At 41.6% G+C, this 19,918-nt stretch overlaps 1 protein-coding gene across 1 annotated transcript in view; it reads right to left on the bottom strand.

Moving 5' to 3' along the window:
• LOC122798273 (Y+L amino acid transporter 2-like) overlaps positions 1-19,918 on the bottom strand; it is a 1,371,252-nt gene that overhangs the window by 358,692 nt on the left and 992,642 nt on the right. The window contains exon 8 of the mRNA XM_044067080.1: positions 15,994-16,143. Within this exon, the coding sequence (XP_043923015.1) occupies positions 15,994-16,143 (150 nt within the window). The remainder of the gene's footprint in view (positions 1-15,993; positions 16,144-19,918) is intronic.

The following is a 19,918-nucleotide window of genomic DNA, read 5'->3' as shown; positions in this document are numbered from 1 at the left end:
GATTGTGACCTGTCCTCTCCTCCCCTAGGGGTGGAAGCAGTCCACTGTCTTGGTCTATAAGCAGCTTGTGATTGAGGCCTCCCTCTGGAACATCTGCATCTACCCCTCTGAGGCCCGTCTGAAGTGGGAAAGGACCAATTTTTTTGAAGGCCAATTCCTGCTAAATCTAGGAGGCTGTACTTGTAAGAAATCTTTAACTGTTTGCATGGATTTCGCCTTATCCTCCATCTTTTTAATCACCTCTTCAGCTTTCGATCCAAACAAAACATTATGCTGAACAGGAGCATCCAAAAATTTTGCCTTTACCGGTTCAGGTAAATTTTGTTCCTTTAGCCATGCATGCCTCCTAATGACTGTGCCAGAGGCCACAGCCCTAGAAGAAGCCTCCAAGGCATCAAATCCACAGTGTAAACCATGCTTCCCAACCTGTTCAGTGGCATGCAATAAGTCATGAAATTCCTTATCATCTGCACAGGCAGAAATGGAAGTAAGCTTTTGTTTTAAGACAGACAATAGAAATTGCTGGTATTTAAACATATGAAACTGACAGTTTAAAGCCCTAATGGACAAAGTAGCAGAAGTGTACACCTTTTTGCCCCATCTTTCTAAAGATCGAGAATCCTTTTCAGTACGAGTAGGATCTTTGGCAGAAGCGGCCTTAGCTCCCTTAGGACCCTGAGAAATGGTTTCAGGGTCAGCAGAAGGGTTCTTGTATAAAAACTGATGGGAATCAGGAACCCTGTAATATCTATCAGGCTTCACAGGAGCAGGAGGAAAAGAGTCAGGGGTTAAGTTAGCCTCCGAAAAGGCATCATCCACAATATCCAAAACAGGAGGAATAGCCAGGGGTCTACGTTGGGGAAGAAGAAATTCCCTCAGCCTTTTCTTGGATTCCGAATACTCCTGTCCTTCCCAGTGGAAATGTTCCCTCATTTCATGCAAAGTTTCCCCAAAAGAGAAATCCTCAGGGGGAGAAGCTGAAGGAATGGATTCTTCAGCATCAGAATCCTCATAAGGAGGGAAAGAATATTCCTGATCAGAAGAACAAAACTGAGGAAACAGAAGCCTGATCAGAGGAATCATAAGAAACATCCTGCCTTGGCCTTTTGTCTGGAGGGGGATGAGAACCCCTAATCATAGTAAGTAAATCCTCCGCCATCTTGAGTAACTGTTTCTGTGACTTGGGAGCCGGTTCAGAAGAAGCCTGTGTAGAAGTCTTTGATTTTGAAGGAGTCTTTGCCTTTGTCTTTGCTTTTATTAGTAGCTGAGTAAGCCTGAAAACCCCTTCGGAAGCCGGTACCTGCACAGCGGCTCCGGACCCATCCGAAGGAGCATTGTCCAAAGGTCCTGCAACAGAAATATTTAAAGGCCTGGTTGGCTCCTCATGAGAGTCCGTTTCGGCCATCGGTTCTGAAATGGCCGACGACAGGGGCTGCAAAAGCGCCTCACTGACAACGGCCAAACCTGAAGCTGGCTCCGCTTGTGCGCTATCATCAGATTTGGACCTCGGAGGCCTGTCTTTATCCTTGCGACGTTTGTGAACTCCGGTAGCCCGGACCGTATCCGACGACATTTTGTAGTTAAAATGCCTACCGAAGTAATGAAAAGCAAAATCGTACCTTCGCTTAATTGTACGTTGATTGAATCTAGCACAAAACCGACAACTAGCTACGTCGTGGTCAGGGCCCAAGCAAGGAATACAGTAAGAATGAAAATCCTTATGATGTATTTGCTTCCCACATGAAATACATTTATTAACTTTTTCTGACATCGGAGTGGAGCAAGAAAAAAGTTTCCCCAACAGGGTACTTAGCTTTGAGTGGAGAAGAAAGTCTTCGGACCGAAGTATATCAGTAAAATTCATCAGGAGTCAGCCGACCGGCAATTGCGAACTGCTATCACCGCACGGCAAGAAAGACTGGAGAAGATGGCGTCGGCTGTCAGCTTTGTACTCCTGGCGCTCTGACGTCAGGGAGCATGGCTGAACAGCCGACGCCAGACCCAGACTTTGGGATTCTGGCCGATCTGGGGCTGCCTGCCGGCAGGGGAGAACCCTACAGTCATGACTGCACAGTGAAACACGATGAACATGTTCTAGTTCCATTTGATTCTATGTCTGAAATGCACTGCTGGTAGAGCTGACAGCACATCAGGGAACCTAACAGTAAAAATAAATATCAACACTACAAAGTTGGCTTTATCAATGGAAGGTCCTGCCCTCTTTACCCTCATTAATTTCTTTAAAAAAGAAACTGAAGCAGTCGATAGTGGTTACGCAGTGCATACAACATACCTAGACCTGGCCAATGTTTTTGACACTATCCTCCTTGCAAGCATTACTGACAGACTTGTAAATCTGAATATAAATCCTTATACCATGTGATGGACAGCTAACCAGTTGTCTGACAGAACCCATGAGGAGAGTAGTAGGTGCCACTTCTAAAGTAAGTCAGTTATCAGTGGTGTTCAACAGAGCCCAGTTTTGGACTCTCCTATTTGGTATATACTTCTCAGACCAGCACTTCAGGCCTATGGTTAACTAAGTTTGCAAGTGACCGTAAAATGCGCTTATTTTATTCCATCAAGATCTTCAGCTAGCTCACAATTGCTCCAACGTGGCTTAGACCATGTTACCAATGGTGCAAGGACAATGGTCTAAAACCAAGTGTAAAAAAATCTAACAAAGTTAATTTTGGTAAGCAAAACAATTCCACTTACCGAATAAGAGATGCAACATTCCAACTGGACAACTGTTGTAAAGGATCCGGTTACTCTCGTTAATTCCTTATCATTTGGCCTTCATGTCTCCACAGTAGTTCAAAAAGTCTTATCAGGCCCATCTAATTTCAAAGGCATCTCCACTAAATTCAAAGTCTTCTTAATTCCCCTTTACGCTCATCTTGTCAGACCCATTATTAAATATAATACACCTTTTGGCATCTATTTATCTAAACATATCACACAACTTGAAACACCACAGAGATTCATAACTAAAAAGATCAGTGGTCTGAAAAATCTTAAGTTATCAGGAGAGACTGGCAGCACTCTCTGTACTCACTCTCCTACAGACTCCTTCATGAACATCTATGTCTAGCCTTCCGCACTATGAAAGAGCCAAGCCTATTTGATCTTGGCACACCACATACTTAAAGGAACTAACCCTTCATTAGCAGATAAGACACGTTGTGGTAGATTCTTATCCCAATGTATCTTTTACCTGTGGAACAAACTTCTACTACATATCAAGCAGTGCACCACTCTTGCCAGCTCCAAAGTAAATCTAGATAACTAGATGGGCAGCCTCAATTTCTCTCCCGGTTTATCTAGTTTTGGTCTCCTTCAAGTTAGAGGGAAATTTTGAATAAGGTTTTTTATCTAGGCTTGAAATAGTCTGCAGAACAATTGCTTACTTATCTATGAACCTGACGTGACAGATACATTTCACACTGCTTCCAAGACTAAAACAAACTTCCCATTATTATCCGGGCTGGTCAGTCATTAACTTCCATCAAAAATAATCCTGACACACATATATGTACGTATATTATATAGAAAGCAAAAAATAAATGGTTACAGCAGTCAATCTTCTTCAAGGCCATTACATCATACATTTGAGAAGCAAACCAAAGGACATAACGTTTACTCTCCAATCTAGTACCATCAATACTTAAAGTTACTGTGCGGGTAATTAACTGTATATATTACATTCCATTGCTTAGTTGTCTAGTATCTTTTGTACTAAGCAATCAACACAGACAACTGACGGAAAATACCGTTACTGGTAATGTTACACACATACTACCGTATGATATTACAAACACTCCATACAATACTCATCACTGCTTGCCCCTTACATCCCTCCACTGGCTTGAGTTCCCCCATCTACTGCTGCTGTCAACTTCAAATGCTATACTTCGTTCTTTATAAACCTTCATCTTGTCCTGCACTTGCGTCCTTCATCTCTATCTACACACCTCCTCGTACTCTTCATACCACAAATTGGCTACTACTACACACCTACCAACCACAAAAAGCAGTAGGCAAACTCTTATATAAATACTCCATTGCCCAAACTTGGAACAAACGTCCTAAGGACATATGCTCCACCATTCACCCATTCCACTTTAAAGAAAAATTAAAACTCCATCTACTTAACTCCAAAATCGGTCTCTGTCAGGACCCAACCTAAACCCTCCCTCCCCTCCTTTGAGTACATCTCTCACTACCCTCCTCTCTACAAAGTTTTCCCGCTACTTGATGATATTTGTTTCTACTTAATACTTAAATCTGATTGGAACTAATTATTTTTGTAAATATGTAAATAAATCATAACCCTGATAACATAGGATAGACATAACTACAAGTGTTTAAGTTTATTTCTTTTTACTTTTGTCTTTTAAATACTATTGTATAATTTCAATAGTTGAAAACATGTTAATCACATGTTAACGTACATGTCACCAGTTTTGCTGTCTTCAAAATGTCTTTTTTGACATTTTTATTCAATTCCTCCTCACATTAAGGCAAATGTTATTAATTTCTCTGTATGTATAATTTCTTTTTCTTGGAGCTTTTCTCCTTGGGTCTCCAGTGAAAATGGGCCACAATACCCAGCTGGACCAACCCAGTTAACAAATGTCAATAAATAAATATTTTCAAATAGTGTTTTCGTACTAAAAAACAGCAGAATCATGGAGTCAAAGTATAGTATCATTCTATTTTAATGCATTTTTTTTTTCATTATACTGCTATTATAAAATGTTTTCAGCTTAATGATACTTCTGTTAAATGTTTGGAACTTTTCTGTCAGTTTCCCCTATAAACAGGCTAAGCCAAGTGGACTAACCTGAAAAATAAACAACAAATAAAATAATTTAAAGAACAATGTGACATGTATGTTCTTCGCCCTTTTTAATTGAAACTTTACAACTGGGTAAATGATCAGAAGAAAAGCTAGAATAAAGAAGTGGAAACCTACATTTATTTAACATTTGTTTACTGGGAAAGTCCAACTTTGAACAAAGTCAATTTTCAGTGGATGCCCGGGGAGAAATGCTTCAGACACGTCTTTTTAACGTGAGAGGAAACCGAAGCACCCGGTGGAAACCCAAACAAATGCAGGGAGGACATGCAGACTCCGCACAGAAGGCACCTCAGCAGAAAATCGAACTGGAGAACCTCTTGCTGTGAGGCAACAGCGCTACCGCTGCACCACTGCGCTGTCACAATCTGGTTGAAGAAATACATTTGTGACACATTCTCCTATGTTTTGTCACAGGAAGCAAAACCTTTGAAGGACAGTGTTAACTGTGTACAGGTCAATTTCTAACATGCTCTAGCTTGAAAATTTAATTTATTTATTTTACATTTGTTGACCGGGCTGGTCCAACTGGATTTATGTCTATTTTCAGCGGAGGCCCGGGGAGAAAAGCTCCAGACTTCAGAATAGAAAATGCTTCACAATCGGTCTGAAGTAAGCCTAGCAGGGCTGGCAATTAGCACAGAGGAATGAATCTACAAGCTGTTAATGATCTGTCTTCTGTGGTACAGGGTTTGATTCCCTCAGCTTTAAGTTAGATACTATAGCAATAACCCATGCCTGGGTGTGGGTAATGCTGGATTTACCCACGGGTTGGCGTGGTTTGGTCACGAGGGTGAAGCCCAAGTGGCCAAACAAAGCCTACCGTGGGTAAATCCACATTACCCACACCCAGAAGTGGGTTATTGCTATTATACAATGACATTATTTAAGAAAAAAAATAATTACTTTTTTTAAATAATGGTATTGTATAATGACTCCTTGCTGCCCTTCCGCAGCTGTCTGGTATTCTGCGGGAGTTCTGATGTACTCCGCATGCGTATGCCTACGCAGTACATCAGAGCTGTGGGCAAAAGCAATGGAGAAAGCAAGATCTCCGTTGCTTTTTACTGTTTCTCTATGTTAAATGGGTTTAACATAGCAAGACAGCTTTAAAAAAGGAACAGAGAATCTCCGTTGCTTATTTTAAAGCTGTCTCACTATGTTAAACCCATTTAACATAGCAAAACAGTTTTGAAAAAAGCAACGGAGAAAGCAAGATCTCCGTTGCTTTTTACAAATTGTTTCACTATGTTAAATGGGTTTAACATAGCGAGACAGCTTTAAAATAAGCAACGGAGATCTCCATTGCTTATTTTAAAGATGTCTCGCTATGTTAAACCCATTTAACATAGCGAGACAGGTTTAAAAAAAAAAAGCAAAGGAGAAAGCAAGATCTCCATTGCTTTTTACACACTGTCTCACTATGTTAAAGGAGTTTAACATAGCGAGACAGCTTTAAAAAAGCAACAGAGATCTCCGTTGCTTTTTTTAAACCTGTCTCACTATGTTAAACTCCTTTAACATAGCGAGACAGTGTTTTAAAAAAGACTTATACTAATGGAAAAAGTCCGGGTGACCGGAACTTTTTCCATTAGTATAAGTCGATTTACAACGTGCACGCTGACCAATCAGCGTGCACGTTTTGGAATATTAATGGGGGGTCATGGTATAATATGCAATCTTGATCAAGTAACTTAACCAGACAGTGCTGTGGGGCAACTGGAAATTTAGGTTGGGCTCCACAACAATTTCCTGGGTAGTATGTGTAGTAACTACCTATGAACTAAGAGGCAGAAGCAGACAATGCAGCTCAGGACATGTGCTAGGACAGTATAGATCCTGCTTTTCCTGTAATTTCTCTCTCATTTTTTTTTTCCTCTGCTGTTACACTTCTCTGGTCCTTGAATAGTGTTCTTTAGGAGGACAGTTCCACCAGGATCTCCAGTTTTAGCACAAATCTGAAATGGAAGGGGAGGTTATACTTCTAAGAAGACACAATTAACAGATGTGGTATAAAACTGCAAAGTTTTTTCTTAAAAGGGTTGTGGTAGTCTTAATTTTCCAAACAGAACCGAAGAGTGGGTTCTCAAAAATCAGCTTTAAGTACTCACCATCTGTTATCTTACCATTGTCTTCTGTTGTTGTTGTGTCTTTCAGCTTTTCCCGGTTAGGGGTTGCCACAGTGGAACTCCGGACCGCTAATGATTGGTAGTTGATTTTTACGTGCCGAGTTACCAGCCCTGACACACAACCTTCAACGAAGGTACGCCCAAGACGCTCTAGCTGAGAATCGAACCAGACAGCGTCTTACTGTGAGGCGACAACGCTACCGCAGCACCACCACCGCGACCATTATACGTCTTCTGCTGTGTCCCAAAAGAAACCAAGGGATGAATAATGACCTTAGAGTCCACAAATTAGACTTCAGGATACAATTCCAAAAGGAAAAGCCTTATAAAGGGCTTTTCTACTCCTAGAATTGTATTCCATACATAAGAATGACTGGCAAAGATATACACTAATCATAAAGTTAACATGGTACAGATGCTTGGTCATGGAAACACTCTTGAAACATGTACTAGGTGACCACTAACTTCAAGTCTTTCCGATGACAAAACAGTGCATTTGTAGAAGCCTGTCTGATATATGCAAACCCTTCTTAAGATAAAAAATAAATAAACACAGCTCTGGGTGTAGAATGTTAAATAGTATAGCGCACTCGCACCAAAAAAGGAGAAAACTGTGATTCTGAGACCCATAACTTTGAAAAATAAACTGTAATATGAGAAAAATACAGCAATTCTCAAAACCTCTGCATCACCAATAAAGTGTTTTTGCATAGATGAATAGCTCCCTTCACCCCATACCATGTTGTTTATAAATGCTAACTCTGAGATCACTGCAGCTCTGAGTAAGAAAAACACTGTGTAGTACAGTAACCTCAGGCTTAAGTGTGTATTTCCTTTATTCACACCTGCAGTCTTGGTATTCAGAGGTAATTCTGGTCTTTTGAATTTCGATAGGAACTTAACAGTGGGCACTGACAAAGTTATGAAGAATACCAGATCTCCTCTACTGTCAGTTGTTGTTGTGTCTTTCGGCTTTTCCCGATTAGGGGTCGCCACAGCGGAACTCCGGTCCGCTAATGACTGGCAGTTGATTTTTACGTGCTGAGTTGCCAGCCCTAACGCATAACCTTCAACGAAGGTACGCCCATTCACGCATGTCTCCACACAGAAGACACTCTAGCTGAGAGTCAAACCGGTCAGCGTCTTACTGTGAGGCGACAACGCTACCGCAGCACCACCACCGCAGATCTCCTCTACTGTCAGTACCACCAGAAAATACAGGAAGAGGTTAACTGAACATCTCAAACCATTTTTAGCAGGGATATTACAGCTGTGTTACAAGCTCATTGTAACTGTAGATGTATGAGTACATTAACTGCTGCTGTCCTTACAGAAACCCAGCCTTTACAAGTTATGGTCCTCTGGATAATATAGCTAGAAAGCAGAAATGCACCAATCAGAGGTTAAGGCTATGAGGAAGAATGATTATCAGAACCCAAACCTCAGATTCTTATCACCAGCTGGCAAAAGGGTAGGTGGCTAGGGGATCAGCGGAATTTATTATTTATTAACTGGGGTACAGCACTGATTTACATGGCCCTTATCCAGACACAGACCAGCAGCAGCACTGTCTGTTAAGTGACTAGCTCAGAGTCAGACAGTAGGCAAATACTGGCTAAGGGAATTAAACCCTGGGCTACAGGAAGCTACTTGTTAGCAGCTCACAGACCTCTTCCTCAGCCCTAACTGCCAGAAACAATGTCCTGAAGTAGATCCTGCGGTCACCTTCTCCAAATGTGGTGTCAAGAGCTGGTCAAGGAATACCAGAAGACTGTCTTGTACTGACAAGATTCCTTGTCCTACTGTAGATCTGAAACTATACTATTCTCAGCAACCAAGGGGTGATGGAAATGAGTTTTGGTTGTCCTCCTCACCCTCCCCTTCTGAATTTTGAAATGATACTCAGAAGCAGAGGAAGTGGATGGAAAGCACAAATGATTCTCCTCTAGCATGAGGGAGAGATGGCTTCCATAGCTAGCACCTATTTGTCTTGCTGTGTGGAACAAGAGGGGGACTCCATATTCTCAGAGGTGACAGACAAACAGTTGAATATCTGGGGAATCTTACTTGTAGAACACCCAGAAAAGTCTACCAGCAAAGTGACTTAAACTGCCTATGAAGGGTTCAAAGTGTGATGCCTTTATCTATGGCCCACTCTCAGACTTGCATTGACTGTCTGCTAAGGGGCTAGGAGAGCATACGATGTTCAGGTACCACATGATGTGCTGGCTTTTGGACCAGATCAGAATAAGACTAAAATTCAGGAAGACCTTCCTAAGCAACCAAACCATGGAGAACTGCTCAAATCTCCAGACATTTACAGGAACACTTCTCCGGAGTCCACTTCTCTTCAAGGTGGAGTAGATTTTGTCGGCTCACCACCCCACTGGTGAAGCATCAGTCACATCAGAACATCTGCTGGATTTGGGTGCAAGACGAGAAGACGTATGATGAGATTGCTGGAGACCATCCACCACTACAAGGCTTGGCAACGTGAGTCTAATACCAGAAGTAGACTATAAACACATGGTGGACTCTGCAGCCACTGCCACATTGACAGCCCACTACAACACACACATTTACAGGTGTACAAGACACTGTGAAGACTGTAGTTGCCATTAAACCCAGAAGGAGCAAGGTATCTAAGCTGAGACCCTTTAATGCAGAATCACTTCTGCTTCTGGAGTAGGAACAAAACCCCTGATTTACTTCCAGGAGAGGCCATCATCTACATCCCCTCTGAGGACTATGGTATATGCCTGCCTCAAGAACTCTACACTGTTACCTTAACCTCAAAGCAGGGCTATAAGCAGAAATGAAGTGGGAGGCTTTTACTTGTTCAGCTCAAGTGTTATAAAACAAAAAAAGAAATCACCATTTATCTGCAGCTGTTACACCAACATAGCTTAACTCAACTTAAAAAGAAAGTAGCAGTTTGGGTATACTTGTATATTTATAACATGCATTTAGGCCAACAGAGATGTGCCACAAAGCACAGTTGTGCTAGTCCTACTTACCCATAAAAGTAAATGTTCAAATTTCTTCCCTGCTGCATGAGACTACAGGCAGTGCCAAGGCCAGGGCCACAGCACCTATCCAGCTTGCCAAAGCTCTAACTCCTTTCCCTCTCATTCACTCTGGTTGCTGATATACTTCCCTTCAAAAAGGGTTTAAGCTATCAGCAACCAGTGTGAGGTAAATCTCAAGTATTCTACTGCCCTGAGAAAGGAAGGTAGATTCATTCTGACCAACAATCAACAGTTAATAATCACATAAAATCATCCAAAGAAAAATAACTGTTACAAAGGAGGTTGTGCCCCACCTAAACTATCTACAAATGAAGATGGTGGGTGGGTGTGGATACTGCAGTATTGAAGAAATGTGAACACTGACTGTTATGAGTAAGCAGGACTTACACAATTGTACTATGTTCGTCATTTTTACTGCTGCATTAGCCTATGGGTAGATTCACAAAGCTTACCCCCCCTGGGAGGAGGAAGGATAAGGGTTCAAGAACCATAGAGAATGGTCCTGTCCTGTACCAAGAGTAGGCAGTCAGTTTGTACTGCTTTTTGAAGGCATGAAAAGAGAATTAAGTTGCTGCCTCTACAATACCCCTTTTCAGTTTGCCATCAAACAGAATAAGCCCCTAGTAGAATGTGCTTTAACTTTGACTGGAATAGTTATACCATGGTGGGAAAAACAATAGCAGAGGACAACCATATGGATATAGAGTTTTTAGTCCAGGCTGATCTTTCTTAATCCTAACATACTAAACAAACAGCTGTTCTACTTTCTTAATGGACTTGATTCTGTCGAGGTAGTACCTGAGCTGCCTATGCACATCCAATGTAGAATCTGCTTTCCTTTGTTTTGTGGCTCTGGGAAAAAATTTAGAGATCAATGGCTTGATTCAAGGTAAAATCAGAAAAAAAACAAGCAAGAATGAAGAATTTGTGCATAACACAACCCTATCCCTGTAGGCAAACCAGAAAAAGTTTATCCACCAAAGGGTTTGCAGCGCAGATACTCACCTTGCAGATGTCAGAGCAACAAGTTTCCCAAGTAATGAACCACAAGTTACCTGAAAAGCTGGTTCAACAGGAGCCAACGTCAGTTTTTCTACAACAAAACTGAGATCCCAAGGAAGGGGAATTTGCTCACAACTGCAACACTCCCTTCAGAAACTGTCTGACAACAAACAGAAGAAAAAGGGGGATCCAAAGGCAGATAAGGTAAGATGTCTGCAAGATGCACTTTATGGAATCATACAATAGGCCATCTTTAAGTAGTTCAAGCAAATATATGAGAACCAGAGGTGCCACTTTCCTATTGGGACCTCTGTGATTAACTAGTTAATCTCTCTCATTTGCCAACATAAGATCGTTTAGTAGCCATTTTTTTGCCTCCTTTAGTATCTGATGCACATTCTTTTGAAAAATGCAACTAAAAGGTATGAAAATTGAATCATCCGGGCATCAGTTATACTTGAGTGATGTAGGTGTGTTATCAAACTCACATTGTCCTAAGTGAGCAAAGTCTTTCAGGATCCTTGTGGTAACTACCCTTGGCCAATTCCATCAGAAGGCAGAACCAATTTTGCCTGAGCCAAAATGGAGTCACCACGATGATTTTTGGTAATTATTTCTGAAACTTTAGAAGTACACTGGAAATCATTGAAAAGGGTGGAAAAGCATACATGAACAGCCTTTACAAAAGGAATAACACTGTATCTGTTCTTCATGCTTGTGTGCAAAAATGCCTCAAACAGAATTTTTCTAGTTATCTGTTTTGTAAGGAGGCAATATGATCTACTTGAGGCATTACCCACATATGGATCAAGTCCTGCAGCATGCCTGTGTTGAGCTTCCACTCATAATGGTCTGTCCCGGATCTGAGGAATCTGTCTACCACAGTGTTCTGCTCTGATGGAATGTAGGAAGCCCAAAGAGTCAGAGAATGCTGAAAAGTCAACTCGCAAGCAGTCACTGCAAACCAGCAAAGAGGGTATGACCAAGTACTCCCCTTGTCTGTTGAGATACCACTTCACTGTGGTTGTGTTTGTAAATATCTGTAAAGGGCTCGGACCCCATAGACTATGTAGAGTTTTCCAGGCCTGAATCACTGTTAGCATTTTCTTCATGTTTATGTGCTTTGTCCTGTCCAAAGGGTCCCACAGACCATGCACTTTTACTCCCACAGAAACTGCACCCTAAGCATAACAGGAAGAGTCTATTTGGACAAACTGAACTGGAAGTGGAAGAGAGAAAGGGAGTCCTGGATTGAGATCCATTTGATCCCTCCACTACTGCACTTCTTAACTTACAAATCCTAGCACAGGAATCTGCAAGCCTAAGGGGTGTTGGTGCTGAGTCTTAGAATTTCTTAGGTACAACTGGCTTTTTCTCATGTGTAACATGGTAAGTGGTAGGTATCATGTTCTCTTCCAGGAGCCTGAAGCTGCTGAGAAGAACTCAAAGATTGTCTGGTAAGCTATTACCTTCTCTTTTAGAAGGAAGGCCTTTTGGTAGAGTGTACCAATCAGACCCCCCCCCCCAAAAAAAAAATATATATACATATTTTTTGAGAGTGAGTGAAAGCCAAGACTTTTGTAGTTTGAAATTAAATAGGGTTGGACACCGTTGATAATGACTTCAAACATCTAGGAGAAGACTCCACACAAATAAGCAAGTCATTTAAATAAGGAAAAGTGTGGATGCCATGCAATCTGTAGTGAGCCACCACTGGTGGTAGGCACTTTATGAACAGAACCCAAAGGGTAATACCGAGCACTGAAAATGTGATCCAGATACAGCAAACATTAGACATTTCCTGAAACTGTGAGCAACAGGTAATGTGATGGTAAGCATTTCAGAAATCTAGTGTTACCATAAAACAATGGTCATGAAGCAGTGTAAGCACTGATTATATGATCAACAGCTTAAATTTTGGAAATTTCTTACAAAGTTTGAGAAAAAAACATATCTAACACAGGTTCCAAGTGTACTATTTCTCTGGTACCAAAATATCCTAGAATAAAAATATTTGCTCATGCAATTTGTATGTACTGGTTCTATGACCACTGCTTCTAGCATACGCTGCAGCACTGGTGGAAACAGGTCCAGTCTGGTTGAGTAAGATGTGAGGTAATTCCCCTGAAAGGAAGAGTAGAGTCCACCCATGCCAAGTGGACCCTTCCTTAATCACCTTCAACACCCATCTGTCTGACCCCAGGCTAAGGGGGCGAGGGTCAGTTGGTATGACAGAGGTAGGAAAACTGGGGCAGGAGGTGTGGGTAAGGTGATCATATTCCCAGCATAATCATTAATTAACTGGAGCTTGACTCCTTTTAAGAAAGCTACTTTTATTTGGTTTAGAAGATTTACCCCTCTGTCATTCTCTTTTGGGGCCTGTTTACTGTTAGCCTGGGATTTCTGTTTGATCTGCTCTTTAAAGACTTGAGAAGCGGCCCTGTTAGGGTAGAGCCTAGGTACCTAAAAAATCCTAGAAACTTCATATATTGATTTACATCTGTTGTCCCACTGTTTAAGGATCTGTGTAGCTGCAAGTCCAAATACCAGATCCAAGCTAAGTGGAGAATTACGAATTTCAGACCTGAAATCATCAGAAAAAGTTGGATTACACAACCAAACAAATCCTCCCATCACCACAGAAGAGCAAAAGCTCTAGACACAGTATCTGCAAAATCACACACACTTTTCAGAGAAGTTTTAGAAACCTGAGCCAAGATAGCAACAATCTTGTTCAAATAGGACTTGCCCTCTGCAGACAATGAAGCAGCAAATTCTTCCAAACTATAAGTACATTTTAGTACAAACTTGGAAAATACAGCCCTGATAATTCATGATCCTAGAGACTAATGTAGTAGAATCAATCAGTCTTTTACCTTGTTTGTCTAACCACTTGCCCTCCTTATCAGATGGTACTGGGTTAGAAGAAGCCAAAGATATACTGTTAGCTATTGCTTCTGGAGTTACTGCAGCAGAGTCAGCTGAGAAATGAGAATAAAGACATTTATAATCTGGGGAGACCATATTCTGCTTATCAGCGTTATTTGGAAATGCAGCCAGTGAGCCTTGCAGACAATATTACAAGTGTGTTCTAAAGCCAGCAAAATGGAAGGAGTAAAGGGAGGACTAGGAACTTCATCTTCTAATAGATCATAAAATCTGCCCTGTTCTGTGAGAGCCTGTTTACTCCCAAGAAAAACATTCCCAAGTCTAGCAACAATTTCAGAAAAGGATATAACTTGTCAGGTTCACTATCTGAAGTGCAAGACTTCTGGGCAACAGATTCAGGAGGAGAATCACCCCCATCATCTCTGTTGGAATCCTCATAATCTGAAAACATATACTGCTCTCTGGGAATACCTACACTAGACTTGTGAAAAGGCAAACAGACCTAGAACTGGCTAACTGAAAAACACTCTCTGCCAATGATATATTATACATATTCATCTGCTCTGTAGGTTTTTGCTTCATTTTTCTAGGAAAATTCCTTCTAGGAGAGTGGTCAAGGGACAGCCATCCCTGGCAAGCGGTGTCTTTTCCTGGACAAGTCCTGTACCTAAAGTGTTTGGTTCTCCCATACCTGTAAGAGGTACTGGAACAGGCCCAAAGGACGTGTCTAACCCCTTTTCCATACTGGCTATTACAGCTACACCAAAGGGAGTCAAAGCAATAGGTAAGTGGTCTGTCGAATCATGTTTGGCCATGCCAGAGTCACTAACCGTAGGCTGAGGCAATAATTTTACACTTTTTTCCCTCCTTAGGCACAAGTGAAGCAAAAAGAACAGGACAGTGAATACTATCCATGCTGTAACCAGAGAAGAAACCTGATTGCTCATACAGTAAACTCAGTTAACATTGGGAGAGGGTAGGGTCTTCACTGGTAAGCACAACATACTTCCCTTCCCAAAGACCAAGAAAGGTCCCCACACTAGTAAACACAAACAGTACAATGAAAACCGTGTCATCAGACCTTAAACCTTTAGTCAGAAATATCAGACTTACTACTTCAGAAATATGTTACTGTTCTAATTCCATTACAACAGTAACATGCATTCAACATGCAAATTCTGACTGTAACATCACAACCCAGATACATATTTTCATAAAAATCAGTTTTCCACACATGATTGTTAAATAAACAAAGCAAAGAGTGCAGATGTGTGCATGAAACATCATTGGCAAAAGCTAGTACTCAAAGTGAAATACTGAAAATAGCATTTTTTTTAAATGTTAAGATAGATCAGAAAAAATACCACAAATACTCAAAACATACTTATGAGAGGAAGGGATCCCTAGATGGGGTCTTATCTGTTAGGCAAAAAGCTTCTGATCTACTGCTGTTCCTCTCTCCAAAATGTGTGCAGCCTATCTGTAGTCATAGTGAGTGACATTGAGGGGGAGAGGGAGTTAGAGCTTTCCCAAGCTGGCCAGGTGTGGTGCACTTGACAGGACACTGCCCACAGGTTACTGCAGCAATGAGTATGAAGAAGATATCCGTCTAATAACCGAGAATAATTATACTTCTCTATACATAACTCAGGAGAGTTCACACCATCACAGACAATTTCTAAATGAGAGCTATAGTAAAAGCCTTCTAACAGCCAAATTTGTGACAAATGTTACAAAAGTCAATGGCGAGTATGTCAGCAACAGAAGCAAAACAAAAGGCAGCAGGACTGCCTGCCCAAGCACAGGGAGGTCAGCAGGCAACAAACCCACTAGAAACCCCATAGCTGAATGGTACAAAAAACATTTCTGTGGCCTACTTGTGATCTCTACCCATGCGATTTAAGTCATAAGAGGAACCCTCCTTCTTCATTCAATGTAAAGCACAACCCTCTCTGCCACAAAAAAGGAAATTAAATAAAATGTGAAGCACCATGTCCAAGCTATTTATACGAGGATGCAAGCCACTACTGTTTAATCTTCTACCAACATGCAGCACCTTTTAAAATACTTTTACTGTGCTTACCTTTACAGGTCTTGGCATATCTGGGAACTTAAACCGCAGGTAAATCTGACTGACTATGGATAGGCCAATGAAAAGCCAGTAATTAAAGCTGAAGTAGTTGATGAGCTGAAAGACATCTTCCACAACAAGATAAATTAACGACATGCCTCCCTGTAAAACAAGAATAAAAAAAATCACTAAGCTGAGTCAACACAAATAGATATATATACATGAAAGTCACAGGAAAAGGATGACAATGTAGTATATATCCACGTCAAGTAAAAAAAGAGGAAGCACACATTAGCCCTTTGGACTGTACCATTTAGAATAGTCTCTTGAAAAAATAATTTAAATTTAAACAACAATGCAGAAGATATTGTTTCAGATACAAACACAACTAACGCAATGGAAAGATAATAGCAACAAGATAAAAACTACAAATCAAAAAGGCTGACTAAATTACAATCAACAACTGCAATACAGCATTTGAGAATCAAAATAAGAAAGAGAGCATGAGAGAGCAAACAGCAAAACAAACTAAAAATTCCAGTAAAATGGATAGAACTTATAGGACTAACCTGACTAAAGCAAAATGACTTGAGGGCTTCCTTGGAGTCTCTTAAATATGCAGTTAGCTTTAGCAGCCTTGCCTTGAAGGTACTGCACATACAATTGAAGACCTCATTGCACAACAGGAAAATACCACTTGCATCTACATATAAGAAAGTTTCAAAGTCTTTCGGCAGTTAAGTTGGCAAGCAGCCACTAACTTCCTATTATTTACAATAAAACTAGGCATCTGAAGTAGGAAAAATAACAAATATGGTGGCTAATGTTAAACAATGCTCATCATTTAATATGAAATTTACAAGACTGTAGAACCTGCGAAAACCTTTGGACAGAAGGTTGGGAGGGCAGGTCAGTGATACTGACCTTACCTGGATGAAGTACCACATAAGTAAACACTTTTTTCACCTCAGAAACTATAACATGCAAAATGACAAAATTGCAGAAATCAAAGTTTATCTTCTTTACAGGTGTTGCTGCAGTTGTAATGCTACTGTTAAGTGGAATCCGAGGCAAAGTGCACAGGTTCATAGGTAGGTACTAGGCTATTGGCCCAAGGGCATAAGTAAGCCTAGCCAACAAGGTTCCCTGGCTTATGCCACCCAGGAAAGTTATTTTCCTGTGCCCCTGTTGAGCAGAGCCATAGAAGTGATCCCCAGGGTTTATTTCCCATTTCCCATCCACTTATCAAGATTTTTCTTGCAGAGTGCTAATGAGGAATTTTGCTTGACATAGATGGGTAGCTTGTTCCAGAGTATGGGAAGTCTCTGGGACAGGAATCTATCCCTCCAGCAAGTCCTGTTTATGGTGGTGACAAGGTTTGGGTCCCTAGAGCGTGTAGCTCGGAGGGATTGGGATTTCTTTAGGTGTAGCATGTCCAACAGCTCTGGGTTTGACATAGCTTTATATGTTAGGCAGAGATCACCTCGGAGAAGGCGATATGCTATGGAGTAAAGCTGGAGTTTTTTGAGATGGTCAGTGTAGGGCATCTGTTTGAGGCCAGTAATCCTCTTTGTGAGGTACTTCTGTAGCCTTTCCAGCTGCTGCAGATGTCTTGTGAAGTGCATTCCAAAAGGGGCGTTGTACTCTATAATGGGTCTAATGAGTGTTGAGTACAGGGGAATAATGACCTCTTTTTTCCTAGATGAGAACCCTTTTGTGATGTGTGCCACGTAGAAGGATTTCCTGACTACTGTGGCAATGTGATTATCAAAGGAGAGACTACTGTCCACCTGGGTCCTCAGGTCTCTTATCACACATTCAGCGTTAAGTAGACTGCTGCCTATGTGGTAGTTCATGGGTACAGAGTTTTTACCAAAGGGGATGACAGTGCACTTTTTGGCATTTAGCCTGAGGCCATGGCTCTGACACTAGGCATCTGTCTCAATGAGGCCCTTCTATAGGATGTCCACATCATTTGGGGACTCAACTAGGGCTCCTAGTTTGTAGTCATCTGCGAACTTCTGTGTTTGCCTGCACTTCAGAGAAGTAGATACCAAACAGGAGAGATCCCAGGACTGAACCCCTCTGGTAGTCCACTTGTCACTGGTTTAAAGTCAGATTTGGAGTCTGCAACTTTTACAGTGTGGGTTCTGTCAGTGAGCCAACTGGCAACTCATCTTGTAATGTAGGGATTTATACCTAGTTTAGTGAGTTTAGCTATAATTCCAGAATGGGGGATGGTGTAGAAAGCTTTGGTGAGGTCAAGATAGGCTGTGTGAACCACCTTACCCTCATCTACAGTTTGGTGACTGCCTCAAGGAAGTCTATCAGGTTCAGGAGGCATGATCTGCCTTTTACAAACCCGAACTGGGTGGGGTCCAGAGTTTGGAGGTTACCAATGTCTTTGTTTATGAGTTCCATGATGATACGTTCCATGGCCTTACAGACCAGGCTCATCAGGCTAATAGGGCGATAGTTCCCAGGATCAGTGGTGGCTCACCCTTTGTGGAGTGGGATAACTGTTGTTGTGTGCCATTCAGTGGGCACAAAGCTTGATGTGAGACTATGACTGAACATGGTGCTTAGGTGGGGAGCCAGTTCATTCTGAAGTTCGTGTAAAACACAGCCTGGGATGTTGTCCAGTGCCATGGATGTTGCGATTTTGGCTTTAGAGAGTGCAGCTTTTACCTGCGTATTTGTGATTACCGGGACTCTGCATTCTTCCTGTATAGACATTGGCCCTTTAGGGGGTAAGAGGGGGGTAAAGTTAGCAGTGAACCTATCTGCCAGGATGTTGGCATTATCAGTTGTTTCTGTAATTTTCATGCCGTTGTGCTGTAACTCAGAGCAGATCTGGGTGCTGCCATTGAGATTCTTGACATAGCTATAGAATGTTTTGTGGTTGTCCCTAGAAATCAGTGGAGATTTTGATTTTGTAGCTAGCTTTGGAGGATCTTATAAGGGATCTCAGCTTCTTACGGAGGCTGACTAGGGAACTCCTCCACTCATGGGATTTTACTCTCTTTTGCAACAGTTTCTTCCTTCTGTTGTAGAGTTTGTTTATGGCAGGGGACCACCAGATTGGCTTCCTTTTTTTTGGAGGATAACGTCTTGGTTCTGTTTGGGATAGCACGATCCATGCACTCGTGTAAGTGCTTATAGAGTGCATCTGTGTAGGATTCAGCAGTCGTAACTGTATTGTCCATCTGCATGGGTGTCATGAAGTTCACCACTTCTGTCTTAAGAAGCATGAAGTTGGCTTTGCAGAAATTTTTTACCATGATTTCCTTAATGGCAAGTGGGGGCGGGATGTGGATATCTAGGGTGATTAGCTTATGGTTGGATCTGACCAACGACGAGATGACTTCAGGTGTGGAACACCGGTCACTCATGTTGGTAATGACTAGGTCTAGGAAATTCTTGCCCCTGGTAGGGGTGTGGATAAGTTGATCCAGGGCATTGGAATTTATGAATTCCAGAAAACATTAAGTGAAGGAGTTGGTTCATGAGTAGTTCTCCTAGTTAAGGATGGGGTAGGTGAAATTGCCCATTATTAGGGTGTTTGGTTGAACCCTAATATTTTCCAGTATCTCAGGAAAAGAGTGGGAATCCTGGGGCATGCTACAATTCGGACTGCAGTGTTGCCCAGAGGTAGTTGTACTTGGATAATCTCAGATGCATTATGCTGAGCAACTAGCCTGGAGGTGTGGATATCCTTAATGAATATGGACACGCCTCCACCTTTGGTGTTCCGGTCCAGGTTAGGTGGTAGAAAAGTGTGGTAAGATTTATAGCCTGGTAATACAGGTGTGCTCTCTCTGGAGCCTTGAACCAGGTCTCAGTCATTGCACAAATATCGATGTTCTCCATTTTAAGGAGTGCCTCGAGGGAATGCATTTTGAGGTTTATAGGTTCATAGTTTAGTACTAGGCTAACT

Source organism: Protopterus annectens, chromosome 3.part1 (assembly GCF_019279795.1).
Source record: "Protopterus annectens isolate FY-2018-M chromosome 3.part1, PAN1.0, whole genome shotgun sequence".
Classification (NCBI taxonomy): Eukaryota; Metazoa; Chordata; order Ceratodontiformes; family Protopteridae; genus Protopterus; species Protopterus annectens.
Note: the sequence above shows the minus strand (reverse complement) of the source record. Positions and strands in the feature narration are given on the sequence as shown.